A 24,028-nucleotide genomic window follows, 5' to 3' on the forward strand; every position below is an offset into this window, starting at 1 on the left:
TCCGACTGCCTGCCCCGTTCATCCCACACTCTGCCAGTCTTGGTCCCGCTGTGGCCACGCGAGTCCTCTCCGCCCTGGTGCCCGTCTCCGCCCCTCCTACCAGTCTGGATGAATGTTTATTTTTTATTTCCTTGGTGTCGGACTTCCTTGCTGTTAGATTTTCCGTCAGTTCTAGTTGTGCGAGGAGGCACAGTGTGTCTACCTACGCCGCCATCTTAGTTCTGGTCTTCTTCTTTTTCTTAGATAAGTACCTTCAACATTTCCTATAATAAGGGCTTGGTGATGATGAACTCATTTAACTTGACCTTTTCTGGGAAGCACTTTATCTGCCCTTCCATTCTAAATGATAGTTTTGCTGGATACAGTAATCTTGGATGTAGGACCTTGCCTTTCATGATTTTGAATACTTCTTTCCAGCCCCTTCTTGCCTGTTAGGTTTCTTTCAAGAAATCAGCTGACGGTCTTATGGGCACTCCTTTGTAGGTGACTGTCTCCTTTTCTCTTGAGGTTTTTAAGATTCTCACCTTATCTTTAATCTTGGGTAATGTAATTATGATGTGCCTTTGGAAGATTGTATGTCTCCAGGAATTTGTCTGTTTTGCCTAGGTTGTTAAATTTGTTGGCATATAGTTGTTCATAGCATTTAAAAAAAATTCTTGTATTTTTGTGATGTCAGTGTCTCCTCTTCCATTATTGATTTTATTTATTTGGGTCCTCTGTATTTTTTTCTTCATAAGTCTGGTAAAAGATTTGTCAATCTTGTTTACCTTTTCAAGAACCAGCTCTTGGTTTCATTGATCCTTTGTATTTCTTTTTGTCTCTGTGCAATTTATTTCCAGTATGATCTTTATTATTTCCTTCCTTCTATTTACTCTGGGGTTTGTTTGTTGTTCTTTTAGGTGTAGAGCTAAATTGTTTACTTGAGATTTTTCTTGCATGTTATGGTATGCTTATAATGCTATGAACTTCCCTCTCAGGATTGCTTTTGCCGTGTCCCATAGATTTAGGGTTGTTATGTGTTTATTTTCATTTGTTTACAGGTAATTTTTTATTTCTTCCTTGATCTCATTGTTAATCCATTCATTGTTTAACAACATGTTATTTAACCACCATGTGTTTGAATGTTTTTGAGGGTTTTTTTTACTGTAGTTGATTTCTAGTTTCATGTCATTGTGCTCCTTGAAGGTGCTTGATATGATTTCAATCTTCTTGAATTTCTTAAGACTTATTTTGTGTCCTAGTATGTGGTCTATCTTTGAGAATGTTCCATGTGCACTTGAGAAGAATGTATATTCTGTTGCTTTGGGATGAAATATTCTGTAATTATCAACTAAAGCCATATGATCTAATGTGTCATTTAAGGTAATTGTTCCCTTGTTGATTCTTTGTTTGGAAGATCTATCCATTAATGACTGTGCATTGTTAAAATCTCCTACTATGACTGTATTGCTGTTGATCTCTTCTTTAAAAGTCCACCAAGATTTTCTTTATATATTCAGGTGCTTTTATGTTGGGTACATATATATTTACCAGGGTTATATTCTTTTGTTGGATTGATCCCTTTAGTATTATGTGACTGCTTTGTCTCTTTTTATGGCCTTTGTTTTGAAGTCTATTTTGTCAGGTATAAGTTTTGTTACTCTAGCTTTTTAAAAAATTTCTTCTAGCATGGAGTATTTTTTCCATCCTTTAACTTTCAGCCTGTGTGAATCTTTTGTTATAAGGTGGGTCTCTTGTAGACAGCATATATATGGGTCATGTTCTCTCACCAATTCAGCTACCCTATATCTTTTGATTGGAGCATATAACCCTTTACATTTAAGGTTATTATTAATAGTTACTTATTGTCTTTTTAAATATCTATGCTCCTCTCTGTCTTTGCTTCTTCTTCTTAAAGCAGTCTCTTTAACATTTCTTGCAATACTGATTTGGTGGTGATGAACTCCTCTAGTTTTTTGGTTTGGGGTTTTTTTTTGGTCTGGGAAGATCTTTATTTTGCCTTTAATTTTAAATGATAGCCTTGCTGGATAGGGTAGTCTTGATTGCAGGTACTTGCTTTTCATCACTTTGAGTATTTCATGCCAATTTCTTCTGGCCTGAAGTGTTCTGTTGATAAATCGGCCGACAGCCTTATGGGGGCTCCCTTGTAGGTAACTAACTGTCTCTCTCTTGCTACCTTTAAGAGTCTCTCTTTGTCTTTAAATATTGAAATTGTAATTATTATGTGTTGTTTTGTGGGCCTGTTTGGGTTCATCTTGATTGATATTCTCTGTGCTTCCTAAGCTTGTGTGACTTTTTCCAGGTTAGGGAAGTTTTCTGCCATTATTCTTCAAACCTCTGGTGTGGTCTGAGGTTTTCTATCCTTTGCTCACTCTCTTCTCCTTCTGGCTCCCTTATGATGCAGATGTTGTTATGCTTGATGTTGTCCCAGAGGTTTTTTAGGCTTTTCTCATTTCTTTTGATGCTCTTTTCTTTTTGATGCTCTGCTTGTATGCTTACTGTTATCTTGTCCTCTAATTTGCAGATTTGATCCACTGTTTCACCTAATTTTCTGTTGATTCCTTTTATTGTATTCTTCCATTTCAGATATTGTATTCTTCATTTCTGACTGGTTCTTTTTTATGGTTTCTATTTTATTTTAAACACTATCTTTAAGTTTTCACTGAGATCACCTACTTTTTCCTCTCAGGTCCTCGAGCATACTTATAACAATTATTTAAAACTCTGCATCTGCCATTGGACAACAGCTTCTGCCACATACACCCTCTATGACTCATTTATCAATTATGCTCTTTCCTTGGTTTCTAATTAATTTCAACCTTTTAGCTTTATTAATTTATTTCTTCTGATTTTAAGCCTTCATTTAATATTCCTCTTTTTATTTTCTCAAATTTTGTTCTTACTTTCTTATTTGATAATAAAAGTATTTCAGATTGGTTATGAGTAATAGTTGAGAAACTACTTGTGAAAGTGCTTAGCTCAGTTCCTGTCACATGGTAAGTACCAAACTAATGTTAATTATTATTTTTATTGAACACTTCGAAGCTGCTTCAGATCACTGTTTGGCTGTCTCCTCTGGATTTGATAATTATTGTTGCATTTATCGTTATTTCCCAAGGGTTCTATAAATTGAAGTTTTGGTTCCCTTTTTGATCCATGTATTATTTTGAAGAGTGTTTTCATACCAAATTGTTGGGATATATTTTGTTTACATATTTTTCCAATTTCTAGTTTTATTATATTATGGTATAGATGTAGTCATGTGTAATTTGTGGGTTTGGAATTTAGTTAGGGTTTTATTGTGGTCTAATATGTAATCAAATTTAAAAATTATTCCATAGGCACTAAAAAAGATAGTGTGTTCTTTTTTATTGTTTTCATATTTGATAAATGTATCCCAGCAATGACTTTTGTCAGAGGATCTACATGTTTTGTTTCCTTACTTGATCAGTTAAGAACTAACAAAGTCTCTAAAGCAATGGTGTTTCAGTCACTTCCCCTTATTCAGAAATTAAAGGTTTATGACAAACATATTTTTGTTGCAGATCTTGGTTTTTATTAATTATTCTTTATTTTGTTTAATAGTTTAGGACTAATTCTCCTTTACTTAATGAATTTTTTTCTATATTTTTATTTCTAAACATACTGAGTTTAACACTGCTTTTTAGGTTTTCCTCTTGTAGACAATATATGGTTGGATAAAATATAAATATCTTTGTTGCTTAAAAGGGAAATATAATTTATTTAGATATATCACGTCACAACTACAATGTTTGGCTTTCTAATGAATTTGTCTGGATTCCTTGGTATGGTATAATAAGAAAAAAAAATTGATCTTCATCTCTGCATCCTGACACAGAGCCCCTAACCAGCCCCTTTCAACCATATCTGAGATTATGCTAATGAGGTGACTCTTGGTGGGCCTCTAGATAACTTCATGATGTGGGCTAGAGCCAGAAAGACTAAGGCATGATTAGAATCTTGGAACTTCCAGCCTCACTGCTTATGGAATGAAACCTCCATGAAATCCTGAAGGATAGGGTTCAGGGACCTTCTAAGTTGGCAAACACAATCATAAGTCAAAAGGAGACCAGACCCCAAACCCATGGGGCAGAGCCTCCTTCACTTGGAACTCTTGAATCTTGTCTATGTACCTCCTGATCTGACTGGTCATCTCTGTGCTTTATAATGTGAAAAGACAAACTGAGGTATATTATAAATATTTGAGCGAAATTCATTTGAAATTGGGCAGTGCCAAACCAGAAGTGGTAAGGAGTGCTCTACTTATAGAAAGCTGGGAAAAATGACCTGTATAGAGTGGGCACAGAAGCAAAGAAAGGAAATTATTTGATTGGCTATCTTTTAAAGCCTAACTGCTGTTGGGACTGGCTCTCCTTAGCTTTTGATTTTATAACCGAGGCATTTACAGGTTTAGATTTGGGCTTGCTTGCATTAAAGCCACCTCAGTCTAATGATGTCCTTGTTTAATTAATTTAACGATAATAAATGGTAAGAATAACTGTAAAAATTTCCTGAGTTCTGTGAGTTCTAGCAAATTATGGAACCTGACTGAGAGGCAGGGGTGTGGGAACCAAGATGGATAGAAGTGGGAGGAACCTGGACACTGCATAGTTGAGACTGGCATCGACATGAGGTCAGTCATATGGTACTGATCCTGAAACTGTGGAGTCTGATGCTAATCTCATTTGTTTAGTATCAGAATTCAATTGAATTAATTTATAAGGCATCCAGTTAGTATCAGAAAATCAAATCATTGCTTAGGGTGAAAAAAAACCCCTCACTCTTGGCAAAGATAGAAATCTAATTTCAGTGTATGTGTTTGCTAATGTTTTCTAAATATTTTCTATTTGGATTGTAGGGATTGGACCAGACCTGTCTCTACACAGCCTGTTGATGGTGGTGCCACATAGAAATAAGACATGACTCATGTTGCTTTGAAATAAGGTTCTTCATTGCTGCTGCTGCTTTTTGTTTGTACAGGTTGCTCATGCCTGGGCCTGACTACCTGGCTTCTCACTATGTTGCAATGCCTACAGGGCCTGGCTTTGTTTCCAACCTTCTTTGTCTTGCAAATCTCAAGATGTTCTCTTCTGTTGTTGCAGAGCTATGGGAAGATGGAAGATCATGCTTCTTCAAGGAGGAGAGGTGGAAATTATTCTGAAGTCTTACTTCATCTAGTGTGAGCACATTAAAGTCTGGCGTGTGGTTGGCCACTCTTCTTTGGACACTAATTAATGTATAATTTTTAAAAAGATAAAAGCCTAACACTCCCACAAATATAAAATAAACCATGTTAAATTTTTATTCAACTAATTCAAGAATTAATGTGGAAACCATGAGTCGTTAAAGCTAGTTCAAGAACATTTGAGAAATTGAATATATACATGTATATATATATATATATATATATATATATATACACACACACACACATATATGCAATTTAATAAATGTTAGGTTAAACTTTCTGGATTAGATACAAAACAGATTAAGTGTTACAGGGCAATAAACTGTGATACTTGGGGTTATGTGTTCCAATCAACAATAAATTATTTACATTTTTATTGAACAAAAAGCTAGAAGTAAATTTTTTAAAAAAGTTGGAGCATTTAATGCTATGCTCAAATTTTATTCAAAAATGTTTCTCAAATGTTCTGAATATATTTATTTTTTTCTTTTTAAATGATTTTTTATTTTTAATTTTATTGTTATTCAATTATAGTTGTCTGCATTTTCTCCCCATCCCTCCACTCCATCCCAGCCAATCCCACCTCCCTCCCCCACCTCTACCCTCCCCCTTGATTTTGTCCACGTGTCCTTTATAGTATCTTCCATAATCCCCTCTCCCCACTATCCCCTCCCCACTCCCCTCTGGCTATTGTTACATTGTTCTTTTTTTTTATTCAGTTACAATTGTCTGCATTTTCTCCCCATCCCTCCACCCCACCCCAGCCAGTCCCACCTCCCTCCCCCACCTCTACCCTCCCCCTCGATTTTGTCCCTGTGTCCTTTATAGTAGCTCCTAAAGACCCCTCTCCCCACTATACCAACCCCACTCCCCTCTGGCTATTGTTACATTGTTCTTAATTTCAATGTCTCTAGTTATATTTTGTTTACTTTTTTCTTTTGTTGATTATGTTCCAGTTAAAGGTGAGATCATTTGGTATTTGTCCCTCACTGGCTGACTTATTTCTCTTAGCATAGTGCTCTCCAGTTCCATCCATACTGTTGCAAAGGGTATAAGCTCCTTCTTTCTCTCTGCTGCGTAGAATTCCATTGTGTAAATGTACCATAGTTTTTCGATCCACTCATTTGCTGATGGGAACTTAGGTTGCTTCCAGTACTTGGCTATTGTAAATTGTGCTTCTATGAACTTTGGGGTGCATAGGTTCTTTTACCACTACTTTTTTATCCACTCATCTATTGATGTATATTTAGTTTACTTCCATATCTTGGCTCCATTACAAATAATACTGTAATGAACACAGAAGTGCATATATTCTTTCAAATTAATGTTTTGGGTTTTTTGGACGTATACCCAGAAGTGGAACAACTGGGTAATAAAGCAGTTCTATTTTTAATTTTTTGGGGTAACCCCATATTGTTCTCTACTGTGGCTGTACCAATTTGCATTTGCACTAATAGTGCATGAAGTTTCCCTTTTCTCCACATCCTCACCAGCACTTGTTTGTAGATTTATTGCTGATAGTCATTCTGACAGATATGAGGTGCTATCTCATTGTGGTTTGAATTTCCATTTCTGTAGTGATTAGTGACAAAAGTAAACTTCATAATAGAATGTGACATTAATTCAGGGCTCTGGTGAGCTGGCTCCAGTGCATCTTTTTGGTCTTGTTTCAGCTTCTCTTTACCTCACTCTGTTGGCCCCACCTGGTTGGGATTCTGTCTGTGTTTCATGTGCTCTGCTCTGTGCCACCTCAGGGAATCCTGCATAGTCTGGTCTGCTGCAACGGACACTCCTCTCTCTTTTGTCTCATAATGGCTCTTTCTGGTGCACTTCAACAATTTTCAGTCTGTTCCAATTCTCTCTGGCCACCTTCATGTTTAAGCTGAATAATCACTCTTTTAACGCTGACACTTAAAAAAGGAAAAGAAAAGAAGACACCCCATGTGTCAAGTGCATAGCAGATCCTTTGATAGAAAGGTGACTTATTTGAAACTTACTGCTGATGGCTCCTTTTAGACTATGGCACTGCTACGTGGTTCCACAGCTTTCCTTCTCAGAGAGAAGCTGAGGGGAAAGTTTGACCTTTATTATTACCCCATCCTCTCCATCAGAACAGGACAAGTTCTTCACTGGCCCCTGTTTCCCAAGGCTGTTATATCAGAAGAATTGAGGAGACTTCTTTTTCATTGACTGTTTGCTACTAGTCAATAGAGAGAGGGGAATCTAAATTTTACTGTTCAACTACTTTATCATTTGTAATAGTCCATTAGTCTGCATTTCTCCCAAAGAAGGTCTCTTTGGCAAGAATTTGTGTAGAGGACGTTCTTCTGGGACATAATCCAGGAAACCTGAAATACTGAAGAGCATGAGACAGAAAAAGGAGAAAAGCCATTAAATGGTGTGTTGATGGCTGGTTACTGTGAGCAACTGGGGTTGAAGTCCCAAGGAAGGGTAGGGAGACTGGGACATTTATCCACCAACTCAGCACTCCCGTGGCTGGGGTTGCCTCTGGGGTCTGTACAGTCTCCTCCCACATCCTGGTTGCACTGCACCTGGCCTGGGGATATTCCAAAGCTACAGAGAAAGTCCTAAAGCAGAAAAACAGAGCTGAATACTTTGGGATAGAAGACAGAACCATGAAACTCTCCACCAGAGCAGGGCAGAGGTGCTGGGTCAAAGGCTATGGTAAGGGAACCCTAAGTGTGTGCTACAAGCCAGATGTCAGCTGAGATTCTTTCTGCCGTGGTTACACTAAAGTGTTCATGTGATTTTATCAGAAGGACAAAGGCAGAGTGAGGGAGACTTCTCCCTTGTGGATTCACAATGGGAATGAAGAAGAACCCATGTCACCAGTCTTGGAACCCCCTCACTCATGGATGGAGAATTGAGAGAAAGAGATTGGAAAGAGATATTTTTGGAAGCACAGTAAGTCCTTAAGTTGTTAGAGATTCTGCAATTTTAAGTGAAATGATATAAACATATAACAAAACCAATGTTATCATAAGTTAATGGATATAAACAAGACTTGTTTCTTTTTTAAATTATATTTTATTGATTATGCTATTCCAGTTGTCCCAATTTCCTCCTTTGCCCCCCACCCCAGCTTTTCCACTCCCTCAGGCAATCCCCATACCATCATTCATGTCCATGAGTCATGCATGTAAGTTCCTTGGCTACTCCATTTCCTATACTGCACTTTACACCCCCATGGTGATTCTGTAACTACCTATTTGTACTCCTTAATAACCTCACCTCTTCACCCATTCACCCACCCCACACCCCCCAATCTGGCAACCATTGAAACCCTCTCTGTATCCATGATTCTGACCCTGTTCCTCTTGTTTGCTTAGTTTGTTTTTTGGATCCATTATTGATAGATATGTTTTTATTGCCATTTATTTGTTTATAATTTTGATCTTCTTTTTCTTAAATAAGTTCCTTTAACATTTCATATAATAATGGTTTGGTGATGATGAACTCCTCCAGTTTTTTCTTATCTGGGAAGCTCTTTATCTGCCCTTTGAGCCTAAATGATAGCTTTGTGGGTAGAGCAATCTTGACAGTAGGTCCCTGCTTTTCATGACTGAATATTTCTTTCCAGCCCCTTCTTGCCTGCAAAGTTTCTTTTAAGAAATCAGCTGATTGTCTTATGGGAACTTCCATGTAGGTAACTAACTGTTTTTCTCTTGTTGCTTTTAAGATTCCCTCTTTACCTTTAACCTTTGACATTTTAATTATGATGTGTCAAGATCACTGTCTCTTTGCACTGATCTTGTTTAGGACCCTCTGTGCTTCCTGGACTTGCATGTTTATTTCCTTCACCAAACTAGGGAAGTTTTCTTTCATTATTTTTTCAAATAGATTTCCAATTTCTTGCTCTCCTCTTCTCCTTCTGGCACCCCTATGATGTGAATGTTGGACCTCTTGAAGTTGTCCTGGAGACCACTTACACTATCCTCCTTTTGGGGGGTTCATTTTTCTTTTTGTTATTCTGATTGGTTGTTTCTTTCTTCCTTATGTTCCAAGTCAATGATTTGATTCTCAGCTTCGTCCTCTCTACTGTTGTTTCCTTTAATTGTTCTTTATTTCAATTAGTGTGTCCTTCATTTCTGACTAGATCATTTTTATGCTGTCATGGTCCTCACTCAATTCCTTGAGCATCCTTATAACCAGTGTTTTGAACTCTGCATCTGATAGATGGCTTGTCTCCATTTGGTTTATGTGGGGAACTGTTCCAAGCATGGGAAATGTGGCTCAGCCCCCACTCGGAAAAGCCAGTGGGGAGCGAGGTTGGTGGGCAGGACCCACGTCCATGGATATGTTCTCCAGTGGAAAATCAGGCCTGCATTGTACCTAGGCTGCTATGAGACTTGCTCTTGCTAAAACTCTCTCACCCTGAGGCAAGCAAGTGTTTACTGAATATCTTTATCTTCCCAAAATCTGGGCTAGACCTTCCAGGTATGGAACATAGTCTGTTTCTACCATTTCTCCTTTTACATTGCAAATATCCTCCTTTGATGTATCCAGTGACACCCTCTCCTTTGTCTGCAAAAGATAACCACCCAAAACAAACCTTTGCGTAGGAAAGGAGGACCTACTTTGATGTAAGGGGTCTAGAAAAACAATAAAAGCCTGTCAAGGCAAGGGTCAGGGTGCTCTCCTCTTGAGGCAGTGGTCAAGGCGCTCAGGGGCACTCTCCTCTTGAGAGAGTGGCCGCACCGTCCCTTTTCCTCCACAGGACTTCCGTAGTCTGTGTGTATGTGTATACTGCAACGACAACGGATCGTGTGGGCCAGGATTCACGTCAGGTTTAGTTCTTTTTCTGGAGTTTTGATGTTTTTTTATTTGGGCCATATTTCTTTGTGTCCTCATTTTGGCAGCTTCCCTGTGTTTGTTTCTATGTATTAGGTAGAGCTGCTTTGACTATGCATCTGAGTAGTGTGGCCTAATGTAATAATGTCCTGTAGGGTCTAGGGCACAATGTCCCCTATCACCCAAGCTGGGTACTTGAGACGAGCTCTTTGTGTGGCTGACCACACTCTCCTCTTGTAGTTGAGACTTGATTACTGTTGGCAGGTCAATGGGAGGGATTTACCCAGGCCAGTCAGCAGGAAGGACTGACCGTGACTACTGACCACCAACCTCTGCCCTCTGTGGAGAATCAGCTGTGCAGTGGCAGGGTTGTGGTGCTCCAACATGGTCTGTACCTATCCATGGTTCATGCAGGCTCTGGGGTTTCCCAGGTGGTTCAGGCCAAGGTCAGCCTCAACCTGTGTTCTGCCAAGGGTTACTTACTGTTCATGAGCTATAAAGCAATCTGAGATGGCTGCCCCATGTGCTTGGCTTGGAGGTTCCCAGGCAAAGCTAAGCTGTAGATCTAGGCTGGCTACTGATAGTGCTGGGCCTGCGGCCACTTAGCAAGAGGTACAGAGACTGGGGACTCACTGAGACCTGCAGTTGCTTGTTTGAGAGGATTTAGGATGTTAGGGATCATTAGCCAAGACCAGCCATTCATGTGGAAAACTCACCAATAACAGCTTGGTTGGGCTGGTAAGTTGGGTGGGACAGAGTCTTTGAGGATCTCCAGGGTGAGGCAAACAGTGTTAGCCAAGTTGATGGAGTCTCATATAAGACACCTACCTGCCAGCTGTGTTTGGGGGAAGGTTCAGAAAAGGGACAATGGCCTCTACCTGCTTTACTGTCTGGGAGAAAGCTGTCCCCCAGCTCTTGCCTTGATGCCAGACACTTTAGCTCCTCCCTCTATGCCACTGGTGCCTTTCAAGCTGCTACTCTGGTGCTGGAGCTTAGAGGGACTGAGTCTGAGTAAATCCTAAACAAGACTTAAGTTTCTACCCTCATCAATGTTATAACAAAATTATGTTGAACAAAACATCATTATTTAAGGACCTGCTGTATTAGTTTATTGTGAATCCTCATTTCTTCCCTAAAGGATAGATGATGTTTTGTCTCTGATCAGGAACTAGATGAGGGAATTTCAAGGGAAGGATTTGGAGAACTTTGAAATGTGTGCCCTGTAGGTAAGGGTCTAAGGAGACAGGATCCTAAGTCTGGCCTGGGAGAGCTAAAACCATTGTGGACTGAGATCTGACTCCTGTGACGCAGCCATAAGTGTGGTGCTGTGTTATAGATACTGGAATCTGTCAGGGTGAGAAATGTACACAGTGGGCATCTGAGGGCCACCCATGTGGCACAGCCTGCTTGGTTGACCTCGGTGCTCTACATTGATGACAGATAAAGGGCAAGGGGAGGAGATGAGATGTAGGCCTAAGGAAGATGTTTCAAAGGACCACCCAGAATAGAGATGCATCCACTTGAGTCAAGTCTAGGAGTGAGGGAACCAGGGGAAACTCTTAAGAACCTGTAGAACTGCCCTTCTGGAGAAAAGATTCCATCTTAACCATCTGCCAGACCTGCAGGGAGCAAAGTCATTAGGCGAGGTAAGAAAAATTTTGTCACCTACCCTGCCTGCCCACCATCCTGGAGGAGGGGACATGAATTAGGGGAGATGAGTTGAGGGGAGGGAGGTGTTGGGGCCAGCTGAGAGCAATCAGACAGCTTTCCAACCTCTCATCCCCCCACCCCACCCTCTGTGGAGGCTCCAGCAGGAAACAGAACAAAGCTGGGGCCAGGGGAGTTGGATTATAATTCAAGCTTGGAATTTTGTACATTACATGGGATAGAAGGTTCTCATTTCTGAACCGAGACATGAAAACAAGGCCAGAGTTTTCATCAGGGGCAGAGGAAGACTACTTCACTGAGTAAGATTAATGGGGCAGTGAGAGACAGAAATGGGGTTGCATTGGAATCACAATCTGTGAGAAAGAATGAAAATCAGATTTTCAAAGCACTTGAAGACCTTGCTCTGAGGAGTATGTTCTCCACATTGGATTGGGAAGGCTCATTATAAATGGGGGTAGGGAGGATGAAATTACCTTTTAGGCTCAATAAGCATAATGTACTATCTATAGATAGGGTTAATCCATCTGAAGACAGTTACCATATTTTTCAGACTATAAGACGACCCCCCCCCCCATTTGGGAGGAAAATGAGGGTGTGTCTTATAGTCCAAATGTAGCTCACCTGGCTCACTAGGGGGTGGGGTAGGTGGCTGTGGAGCGGGGTCACAGGAGGCAGGAGCAGGGTTGCCACTGCAGGAAGCTGGCAACGGCAGGAGTGGGGTGATGCTGTGGGCCCTGGGCTGGGAGGAGGGGTTGTCCCAGCAGTGCAAATCAAGGTAGGCAGGAGCGGAGTCCCCACTGCGGCATACTGTAGTGCTAGGGAGGAGGGTACAGGTGGTACAGGCCCATTAGGAGAAGAAAGCCTGCGGCGCCCCAGCGTGCCTCCATCACATGACTGGTGTGTCCCCCATTAACATTAATATAGGCAAATTCCACTGCAAGGTCACCTGTCAATGTGGCACTGCAGTTGTTACAAAACTACAACTCCCATCATGCTTGGACAGATTGGGATGATGGGAACTGTAATTTGGCAACAGCTGCAGAGCCACACAGGTTGTGCAAAACTGCTGTCCCCATACAAGAGTGTTGCACAACCTGTGGCCCTCCAGCAGCAGATCTCCCCCATAACAGTGTCAGCAGCATATCTCCCCATAACAGTGTGTCATCCACTGATGTTCTCAGCTACAGTGCCCCCATAACTATGAAGGACACAGTGCTGATAGTTCTGTCATTACTGTATTTTGTTGTAGAAAGACACGATAGTGTACTGTAGTCCCCTGCTGAATCTACCATAATTGTGGAAAGATGTCAAAGCAGAAGAGGATTCCTGCTTTAAAGGACGTTATTAAATATTTTACCACATTTTTTGCTTCAGATTATTTTTTCCTATTTTCCTCCTCTAAAACCTAGGTGCATATTATGGTCTGGTGGTGCGTCTTATAGTCTGAAAAATATGGTACCTTTTCTATGACCGGCACATTCACTGTAGCAGCCATGAAGGTATCACTGGACTTCCTTTCAAGAAAGACCTTGTTTGTCTTCAGCTACAAGAGGTGCAGTTAACTGACAGCCTCCAGCTGCTGTGCCTGCAAGGTCTGTGTTCCTCCTGAACACGCATTGGCTGTGCACAGTGAGGGTGCTAGCTTGTAGCTCAGAGCTCCCTGCAGAGTTAGCAGACACTGCTCTGCATCTTGGTCCCAGGCTCTCCTTGCTCAGTTCTGCTTCCTTCCTCAACTTTGGACGTGTTTGATCAGTCAGAACACCTTCTTCATACATTGCACAAATCTTTTTTTTGCATTTCAATTGTGTCTTTACCTTTTTAAATAATAAAGCATAATATGGCAAAAATGCTGCATATTTTCTTCCATCTTCAATATTAAGATGACTGCACAAAAGTTCACCAATTTTGAAATGCACGCTGATATGACAGCTGTCACAATACAATCTAACAAAATTGTTTTGAATGAAGTTAAAGACCACTAAGCACTACTAGAGCCATCTTACAGAAAAAGCCAAATTAACTTTTTGGCCAACCCAATATTTTTTTGATTGTCATGCCATTCTAGTTGTTACTAACAAAAAATATTTGGGGCTACATTTTAAGGAATATAGATGATTATCAACTAGAGAGCTTTAATATGCTTGTTTAGGACAAGTAAGGTTAGTCAAACATTACAGCATGAAAACTCTGGGATACAAAGATGAAGTTGGTTCTCTTCACATCTACATCTGTATACCATCTAATGCCAGAGGTGTTTCAAAATATCCAAGCAAGTGGTTGTCCAGTCTTAGCTTGATTACCAGGGGCAGAAACTACCTCACAAGGTCATCCAGTGTGTTCTAGACAGCTCTGACCATTAGAAAGATTTTTGATTCCTTGTACTCACCCTCAATCTGATTTGATCCACATTATATCCTCACAAAATAATTTAAAGTCTTTCTGTTAGGTATGATAGATAGTAAACCAAGGTAGGGAGGAAGAGGGAGACATGTCTCACCCATTAACTCAGCAGTCCTGAGCCTGGACTGATAATATTGCTATGTGTTCCAACATTACAAGAAACATCATGCTAGCAAAGGAGGAGGGGAGCCCTTGAAATTCTGTGTTTATCATTTCCACTATCTGGGAAAGAAAGCTTTTGAAACTGTATATTCATCCCAAAGCCTGGAAGGGGGAAGAGGTGGGGATCTACAGTACCCAAAGTAGAAACCCATAAAATGACTTTCGTTACCTGCCTACCTCTGGATGCTATCTGTTTTACAAGGTGGTCTCTAGTACTTACTGAAAGAGCCCATAAATAACTTTGGGTAACTGCCTCAACTTCAACTAACTGCCTCCTGTCACATATCTGTTTTACAAGATGAACGAATATGGTCTGGAGCAAGATGAGAATTCAGGGAAACAGACCCCCACACATATCTACATTTGGGTAGTCACATTCTCTTGGGGAAGCTGGCACCATCTGTACCCACCAATGAATATGTAACTCCCTCACCCCATCTTGCCAACTATATAAGTCCTCAGGACAAAGGACCTGGTGCTCTTGCCTCCCTTGTTTTTGCTACCCAAGCTTACACCTTTCAATCCCACCTTGGCAAGGCCCATTCTCTTCCATGAGAATGTATCACTAGTAAACTTTGCTTACACACTAATAGGCTTGCTGACCTGTAATTCTTTAATGTGTAGGCAAGAACTGAGTTTCCCTGTTACTCAAGAACTGAGTAACATTTCCATTTTGCTTTTTTAAAGAGGGTCAGATTTTTCTTCCTCTGAATAAGTCTCTCATTTGGCAACATAACTAGCTTGAAATGCAATAGAAAGATTTCATTCATTCATTTCAAAAATATCAGTTGAGTTACATGTGTCTAGCCTGGGAGCCAGAAACAGTGGGACATACAGAGATGTTCCAAAAGATGGAGTCTGTCTAGGGGGATAAAGATGTTTATACGATCAAATGATCACAGCTATACAGGAGATGCCAAGCCTGGATAGAAAGTGTTCTAAGTTTGAGAGAGGTGGTGGCATGTCTGGAGGGTATGGAAACATAGAGGGTGGGGACTCTATGAAGGCTTCACTTAGGAAGAGTGATCTGAGCTGAGCTGATGGACAGAAAATCTGAGTCAGTGGGTAAACTCTCTTGACAATGAGGCTCAGAGACAGAAATCTTTCCAACATGGAGGGGGAGGGGCTTTGTGAGAAAGGAGGAAGTTAGAGGGCTGGAGATAGGGAGAGGATTATTTCCCTGTCCTCAGGATAGTCAATCAGTCACTGTCTTTAGTAGCTTCCTGACAGCTTGTCTTCTTCACAGCCTTGTGTGCTGACCAAGTCACGTCTCCTAGGGCACAGGGCTGCTGACATGTGGACCCTTCCTCAGCTGCTCCTGCTCTTGCTGTTCAGGAAGGTGAGAGGGACTGCAGCTCCAGGACAAAAGTGTGTACTTCCACCTCTGTTCTATTCTGCTGGGCCTTGGGCTAGCAAGGCACTTGCTTTGGGGCTGAATGCTTCCACTGTTCTGGAGTGAAAAGGAATAGGGTATGGCTTCAGGGCAGGACCAAGTGATGGGGAAACCTGAGGATATAGAAGGGAGAGTAGCTCCATGATGGCAAACAGAGAGGGTAAAATTTGGAGGGTGAGGTCACAGATGGAAGCCAACTCCTGGTAGGTGTTCAAGGCAGTTGTAGCAGAAAGCTAAAGCCAGAAGAGGCAGATGGAGGACAAGATTGAGTGTGGGACCATAGAATTTGCTCAATTGAGATTGAGACCACAGCCCTGCTGCCAGTCCCAGAAGCCCAGATACACCAGCTGCCTTTCTATCCCTTTTCTTCCTTATCTGAAGCCAAAGGAGATTCTGGAGATGGTGTGGATCCCAAGGAAATGATTGCAGTCTTTCAGGAGTCCATCAATCTACCCCTGGAAATGCCATTTGATGAAGAGGTCGAGAACATCATCTGGTCCTCCCACGTAAGGCTTGATACTGTGGTGCCAAGGAAAGAGAGACATTCAGCTACCATCATGGTGACCAACACTTGATACCAGGGTCAAGTAAGCTTCCTGAATCCCAGCTACTCTCTGCACATCAGCAATCTGAGTTTGGAGGACTAAGGGCCTTACCAGGCTCAAGTCAACCTGAAGACATCCCAGATCTCCACCATGCAGCATTACAATCTACGTATATACCGTGAGTTTAGTTTGGGAACTGCAAATCTGCTTTCTCTGGCTTTCCTGAGCTTCCCATGGAAAGGAGGAGGGCTCTGAGGATTTGGGATTATGACTTGAAAGGTTGTAACTGAAAGATAGACTGTCCCCAGTGTACCTAACCCAGAACCTGGGCTTTCCTCCACAGGTAGAGTGACCTGAAGCAGCAAAGCACTGGGGCATGGAGGCTGTTCCTGTGGAGGTACCCAATATAGAGAGGTCAGAGGCTTTGTCTGTAGATCTCTAGACTTTTCTCTCCTAGTGAGATTTTACATGGGGGTTGGGGAGGGTGAATACCACTTCCATTTTTGAGCCTGTTTTACTCTTTTGTGTGATTTGAGGGTTACTAATCAGTGACTCCTCTCTATTTGAATGCAAGTTTCTTTTTAGTGCCGGTGACATTGACTGATATTCTAGCTTGAATCTTGCTGAGACACTGATTAAATTATAAATGTCCCCAAGAAGGGAACAATACATGTTGGGATCAAGGAGGTAGAATGTGTTTGGAGGAAGGTGGGGTGCCAAAGTAAGAAAGAAAGGCAAGGTATAAAGGGGAGGTAGAAGATGCCACAGGCAGCTCTGTCTGCCTCAGCAGCTGCCTGGGGGACCCTGGGTTGTATGCTGACTGAATTTTGTTAGTTTTTGCTTATTTGTTGTTTGGGTGGAGGAGCTCTCAGAGCACAGCACCCATACCACAATGTTGAAGAATTTAGGAAAACAGACCCAACCCCAGATTACCTAGAGGGCTTTTGTGTTGTTCCTTATCTAGGATGGCTCTCACAGCCTCGCATCACTGTGAACTTTGAGATCTCTGGCAAAGGTCCCTGTAATATGTCTCTGACATGCTCTGTTGAGAAAGCAGGCCTGGACATGACCTACAGCTGGATATCCTTGGAGGATGTTCATGACACAGCTCATGTCCTCCATGAGCTCTGTCCTCCATGAGGACAGAAGGCTCTGTCCTCCACACATCCTGGAGCCCTGGGGACAATATCTTCTACACTTGCAGGGCCAGCAACCCCATCAGCAACACCAGTTCCCATCTCATCCCTGCTGGATCCTTTTGTGCAGGTACCAGGACCCCAGACAACCCTGAGCTAGTGCAGGGACTCACTCTCCCTCAGTTCTTCCCAAGAGAATACATGGAATCTAGAACTTAACTCTCTCCCATAGAGACTTGATGTCTGGATTGGGGAGGGCGCCCTCCCTTTTCTTAGAGCTCTGAACTTCCAAAGTCTCTTCTCTTGCTCAGCTTGACATTGTTCCCTCGATCTCAGTTCCTGAGCTTCTGTGAATATAATTAGTATTTCCAGGACACTTGCACAGAAACTTCAACTGACTGTGAACTTGAGACCGCTTGGTGGGATTTGGAGTAGGTTTCTGCACATCAACTCTCCATCTGGTGAGCCCCTCCCTCCTTTCTTCTCCTGTTCCAGATCCTGGCTACCCTTTAGGGAAGGCCTCAGCTTCCTGCTGCCTCTTGGCCAAGGTATCTCTCCTATTCCTGCTCCTGGTAACTCTGGCCATGGGGTTGTGGCTCATTTGAGGCCAGAAAAGATGTAAGATACCAAGAATGAGAAAATTCAGGAGAAACAGAATGAGACTGAGAAAGAAAGAGAAGCCTGGTTCTAGCCTGGCCTGATTGCCTCTTGGGGACCCCTGTCTTGACCATTGTTTCCTACCAGCTCCCAGGAAATCCTCTCTCCTCCCCAGGTTTTCTTTGTCCCAGGGGCTGAGGGTGGGTGTACAAAGGGTCTTACTCTCACAGAGAAGATTGTGTGGCAATAAAGTTGAATTAGGTGACTGCCATGCTGGAAAAGCTGTGTTTGGTCCCTCCCTGGATGACTCTGGCAAGCCTGTATCTCTGCTCTCCTTCCAATCAAGGTGCCCCTTCCAAATCTACTTTCTTTCCACTCCAGATGCCCCCTCGAAGCCCCCATTTCTTTCACTCCAGGTGCTCCCTGTATTCCCCTTTCCTTCCACTCCAAGTGTTCCCTTCAAGCTGCTTTTCTTTCCACTACAGGTTCCCCCTCCAGCCCCCTTTCCTTCCACTCCAGATGCTTCCTTTCAAGCCTACATTCTTTCTGGAGCCTGGCTTTGGAAATAGAAGTGAGTCTTCACAATGTGGTGTTGGTGTATTATTATTCATCGCCTATCATTCCTCATTAACATACAGAACATTTACACTTTATATGAGTAAAGTGAGAGATTTCTTCTAACCTAACTAATCTGTGACTCTTTAATGAGAGCACACTGCAGGCTCTGAAAACGCTACAGGAGTGCTTGTTGTTCCTGCTAAGATCTGCTTTCACAGCCCTACTTGCACCTTGGCTGACAAGTTCACTTAAAACTACTCCCACATACCCAACCCAGTCTAGAGGCTGTGCTGTTGGGGAGACAGGAACCTCCTTAGTGCCATTCTATCCTGGGTCTGAGTGAGCCTAGAAATGTTCTGTCATCTCTCTGATGCCAGCTGCTCTAGGCCTCCGGTGCCTACTGTGGGGGGGCTCTGCCCACAGGGCCCCTCCATCCGCCACGGATGAGAATAAGTCTACCAAGACATGATCTGCTTGGGGAGGAAAGGTGGCTGAGCTCTCAAAAGAGAAGGGCCAGGAGCCTTTTCCTCAATGGGCTTTTATTGGGTTCAATTTGCACAGGAATATAGGTAAAGCCCATCAATCATTGTCAGGCAGTAAGGATCAAACAATAGATAACATACAAGGAACTATGAGGGCTTATTCTGAGCCAGGATTAGTTAGCTGAAGAGCTATAAACTTTGGGAAACAAACTCATTTCATGCTTGGACCCTTATCAGAAAATCGAGGACATTCTTAGCAAAGCAGGTTTCACAGGGTTTTGTATATTCTTTCTTAGGCCTGATTGCCCCAGGGAACCCGCCCTTTCCAGTACAGGGCTGCACCCACCTCCAGCATTGTTTCAGGCTTAAGTCAGGCATGGGAAGTAAGGCAGCCAAGAGATTAGGAGACTTCTTGTAGACAGAATGACGACTCAGGCTATGCCAAAGCCGAGGGGCGAGGGTCCTTTATCCCATTTTTCTATAGCCCCTTAAGTCCTTCCCTGAGAGCCCCTTCGTGACCATGCCTGTCTTAGGTCGTCCCTCCTTTGAGGAATCTTACCGTCATTAGCTAACCGGTCATCTGCTAGGGGCCAGGCAGCGTGAAGTAAAGGGGGCAGAGGTGGCACCCCTGCCAGGGAGATAAGCTTTGTCTCCTTAGTGGCTTATGGTCCCAAGGTCTCTGACTCAGCCTTAGCCATGAGGGGTTACAGCTTCTGAAACCAGGCAGTGAGATTCCCAACAGCCTGCCTCATAGCTGGATCAATAGCTGAGGTCTGGATCCTTAACGTTTTTTTGTGGTTGGTGTTACTGTTCTGCCTGTCCTTTCTTTATAGATTTCCATGACTCAGAGCTCTCTGGATTCTTGGCCTGGGTTAATGCCTACCTCTTACACACATACCACCCCTGTTGGGCAAGGGCCTTTAAGTTTATGTTCCTGTTTGTTCCTGAGCCCAATGACAGCCTGAATTCCTCAACCAGGCTTGATCAGCCACTACTTATAGGGGTGTGCAACCTGCAGCCCATGGGCTGCATGCATCCCAGGATTGCTATGAATGCAGACCAACACAAAATCACAAATTTACTTAAAACATTATGAGATATTTTTGTGATTACATGTCACAATATATTTAATGTGTGGCCCAACACGACAATTCTTCTTCCAGTGTGGCTCAGGTTGGACACATCTGGCTTAAGCTGTGGTCATCCTCCCAAGATCAGATCTTGTGAAGCTGCCATGGGTGGGGGAATTGGGCAGAGACTTGGAAGTCACCCAACTGACAGGACATGTGTAGATAATATGTGAATTGGAGTGGGTGGTATAGAATTCAGTGGAGAGAGCGCTGAGTGAGATCTCAGGAGATCTGGGCTCTCTTCTGCCACCCACCTCTAGCTTAGGACACTTTATTCAGGAAACATCCATTGGGGTATAGTCCCATTTCACAAGGAACACACACTTTGAAGAAGAGGCAAGCATTAGTACACCTGATTGGAGCTCTTAGAGAGATACGGCTAATAGAGTACCTTGGGTCCCACAGACACAGGAGGAGCTGGTGCCCCTTGGGAGGTTCAGAAGAGGAGTGTGAGGGGTTGGGAGATGGCCATGTGGCAGAAGCCATAGCTGACATTTCTCTGGACCTAGCCTTCCCCTCTCAGTGAGGAAAAGGATGTTGATCTCCAAGGTGTCTTCCAAGACAAGAAATATTAGGCTGTGAGGAGGCTTTGAGATGCAATGGGAAATGGCAGAGACCAAGGACACTGCTTTTGGGAAAAGAAGACACCTGGGCCAGGCACTAAACACCCAGGACAAGGGCTCTGAGCAGCATAGGCCATGGGCAGAAGCTAAGAGCCAGGCTTCCTGGACTAGAAAGGCAGCAGGGCCAGGAGGTTAGCAGGGCCTTCCTGCCTATGTTTATGTACAGGAGAGGGAACCCCTTGGGGCTTGGGAAGGAGGTGATGAGGGTGAGAAACCAGTTCCCAGTGAGCTCCTATTACTGGCAACAGATCCACTCTATTCTCTGACCGCAGGAGTCTTGGTTCTGCTGGAAGGCAGTCCATGGCCTGAGGCTGATTTTCTGTGCCTGTTGCCTGGCCTGAGCAGTCCCACTTTCAAAAAGGCCTGAGTTCTAGGGTCAAGCCTGCCACCCCCATTTTCTTCAGCTACTTTCTCAAGAGTGGAAGAAAACAACTGGAGTCTGTCTTCATTCTCATGTATCTCAGAGTCAGGCACATAAACAGTAAATAAAGGACTGAATGGTCCCTGCACACCTGGCCCAGGGCTCTCCCTGGAATTTGACAAAGCCCCTCTTCTCCCATGCAGTCTCTGAACAGAGAAAGGAAAGGATGCTTGGAGGAGGAAGGCTGAGACCTTTAAAGAAGATATAAGCTCAGAGAGTCCCAGGTGTCTTCCTCTGCAGGAGGCCAGGATATAATCACCTGATAGCACTTTGTTGTTTGCAAAGTTTGCTCACTCTTTGAAACAGGTAAAAGCAAACATTTAAGAACTTACAAGTGTCAGACACTGGGCTAGCACTGGAGAGGAAGAAAAGACACTGTTTGCCCTCAAGGAACTTTGTGGGGTATGTACAAATAATTACAGTAAAGTGGGTCAAGGGTTTTGGGTGAAGGTGAGGGAGGGTGTGGTGGGATGTCCTGGAGAGAAGAGCTAAACATAATTTGACCGGTGAGTAGCAGAGTCCAGGGATGGGAGAAAACGGACATCATAGTCAGACAGCAGATAAAGGGGAAAACACTATATGAAACAGCATAGTGAATCCTAGGGACTGCAAGACTACATGTTGATAAAGGAGTGGGTGACAAATGAGTTTAGAGAGGTGGGCTGGGCCCCTCTGAGAGACTAATGGCTAAGGGGAAATTCAAGGAAGAACAAGACAGGCTCCCCATGCTCTTGGAGCCAGATTCTCAATGGGACAGAGAAGACAGGCACACCAAGTTACATGACAATCTGGGAGAAACAATAGTTCTTTTCTCATCAGGCCCCAGGACCAGTGTTCATGGGCACGTGGTCATCAAATTTCCTGGAATTGACAACCTTCTCTGATCTTTTTGTCAATAGCTAAGAATACGTGGGCTACCTGTTACTTCGGTTAGGTAGAATTCTACTTGGTTAGATAAACTTTACCAGAGAGTAATGATTATGGGTTGAGGACAACCTGAGGAAAATCTTTAGTTTTGAGCTTCAGGGACTAGGGTTTTGTTTTTTTGGTTTTTCTTCACCTTTTACAATATTTCTGGCATGGTGAGGGAATGAGTTATAGAGCTAGGCTCCTTTTCCTACCAAAAAACCAATAGGACACACAGCAAAATGCAATAATAATCACAGCAAAATGCAATAATAATAAAATATAAAATAAGTTTCCAGAAAAATGACAATACCATAAATTTTTAAAGATTGAAAATCATTTAAATCCCAAGTTTACAAAAAGTTATTTTACTGTTTAAGTGAGATTAGCTTATTCTCAAGAAAACACTGGAGATAGAAAATATGAAGCCTTGGCTCTGACTGGTGTGGCTCAGTTGGTTGAGGACACTCACTCAACCAACTACGTACAATGATAGGTCAGAAGGTCCCCAGTTCAATGCTCAGTCAGGGCACATGGCTGGGTCCCAGGTTGGGCGCATACAAGAGATAACTGATCAATGTTTCTCTCTCACATTAATGTTTCCCTCCCTCTCTCCTTCCTTTCCCCTCTATCTAAAAATAAATAAATAAAATCTAAAGAAAAGAAGAAAGAAATTAAATAAAACCTTTGGACCAGAGGTGTCGCCCATTACACTGTGGGGAAGGGAGCTCTTCCCCTGCTGGTTGATGAGGATCCAAGAAGAAAAGATCCTTCAGCCGTCTTTCCTAGGCATTCTGCCTAGCCTTGCTCTCTTGTGTGTACACTTAACATGTTTCATTAGTCTTATCATTGTTAGCTCAATCTGTTACACTGTTAAGTAAAGCTGAAAGCTGCCACTTTGGGAGAATTTGCGGGAGAGATGATGGGAGAGACCATGCCACTGCTCTTGCCTTCCCTCATCCTCGGGTTCCCCCTCCACATTTCCATCTCAGGCAACTAGATGTTTATACCTGGGAGAACTTTCCAGTAGTGAGTCCCCTTACAGATGGAATGGTGGTGGGTGATTAGCTTCCTGGCTCAGAATGTGGTCAGATGGGGCTGGCTGATCACCTGGAGGGTGAGGCAGGGACACTGATAAGAACAGTGGTTAGACCCATTCTGTAAGATCTCACCTGACCTTGAGGCCACGATTCCATGAACAGATGCCTGGTCCACTAAGTTTGAGTGGTAGGAGTTCAGACTGGGGTGTGATCAGTGTGCTGATTTCAGGAAAGTCTTCCTGAAGGAAGACACAACTGCTCAAACCTGGTGGGGAATGCCTGACAGCGCTGCATCTATCTGTAAGGCAGCACCAAGGTAGGGAAGTAGAAAGCTCAGAGGGACAGACATGCAAAGATATCTTTGTGCCTGTGGTTGAAATGTCCCAAGGGGTGGGTTGATAAGGTCCCGGTTGGGTCTGAATGGGGCTCTGGCTCTGCCATATCCTAAATGGGAAATCTTAGGCAAGTTACTTACTTCACCTTGTTCGCTGAGCCTATGTTTTCTCATTAGTCACCTGAACCAAACCTTCTTCACAAGGTTTCTGTGCAGATTCCACAAGTTACAAAGCATGGAGTCCAGAGTCTGGCACTTGCAAGGGTTCAGTTAATGATCACATTGCATTTCTCCTCTTTCAGTTTCTCTGGATGGTTGGTGCTGGGCGTTGCGGCGGAGCGAACTTGGCAACCTCAGCTGGGGCGCATCCTTTTCCTCCCCTCCACCCTTTCCCCCTGCGCACAGCGGGAAGTGCCTGGGCAGGATCTGGGAGCTAGCCAGTTGCAGACAGGTATTTCCAGTCCGGCTAGAGAAGAAATTGGAGGAGGTAGGGATGGGGATGAGGAAGGAGAACGGAGGAATCTGGGAGCTAGGTGGATCTCCTGGGAGGAGGGAGGGGAGTCCTGCTCCCTGCGGGGTACTCTTGCCCCAGGATCAGATTTCAACACTGGC

The 24,028-nt window shown here is 43.1% G+C and overlaps 2 protein-coding genes across 3 annotated transcripts in view; both read left to right on the forward strand.

Annotated features, from left to right (window-relative positions):
• PIGM (phosphatidylinositol glycan anchor biosynthesis class M) overlaps window positions 1-16,145 on the forward strand; it is a 46,715-nt gene extending 30,570 nt beyond the window's left edge. The window contains exons 2-3 of one of the 2 annotated variants that reach the window (XM_071220006.1): window positions 5,124-5,200; window positions 16,026-16,145. The gene's annotated coding sequence lies outside the window, so the exon portion shown is untranslated. Of the gene's footprint in view, window positions 1-5,123; window positions 5,201-15,497; window positions 15,515-16,025 lie in introns of those variants that run through there. The other variant, XM_071220007.1, reaches the window with a different exon arrangement.
• On the forward strand, window positions 15,897-23,929 carry SLAMF9 (SLAM family member 9). Its single transcript, XM_024572528.3, is given in 6 exon segments — window positions 15,897-15,915; window positions 16,026-16,367; window positions 17,154-17,302; window positions 17,335-17,455; window positions 17,821-18,493; window positions 23,719-23,929. Coding segments are annotated over 5 exon segments (837 nt in total). The 3' UTR covers window positions 18,027-18,493; window positions 23,719-23,929.
• The last annotated feature ends 99 nt before the right edge of the window (window positions 23,930-24,028 follow it).

The sequence above is a fragment of the Desmodus rotundus genome, chromosome 12 (genome assembly GCF_022682495.2).
Source record: "Desmodus rotundus isolate HL8 chromosome 12, HLdesRot8A.1, whole genome shotgun sequence".
In the NCBI taxonomy this organism is placed as follows: domain Eukaryota; kingdom Metazoa; phylum Chordata; class Mammalia; order Chiroptera; family Phyllostomidae; genus Desmodus; species Desmodus rotundus.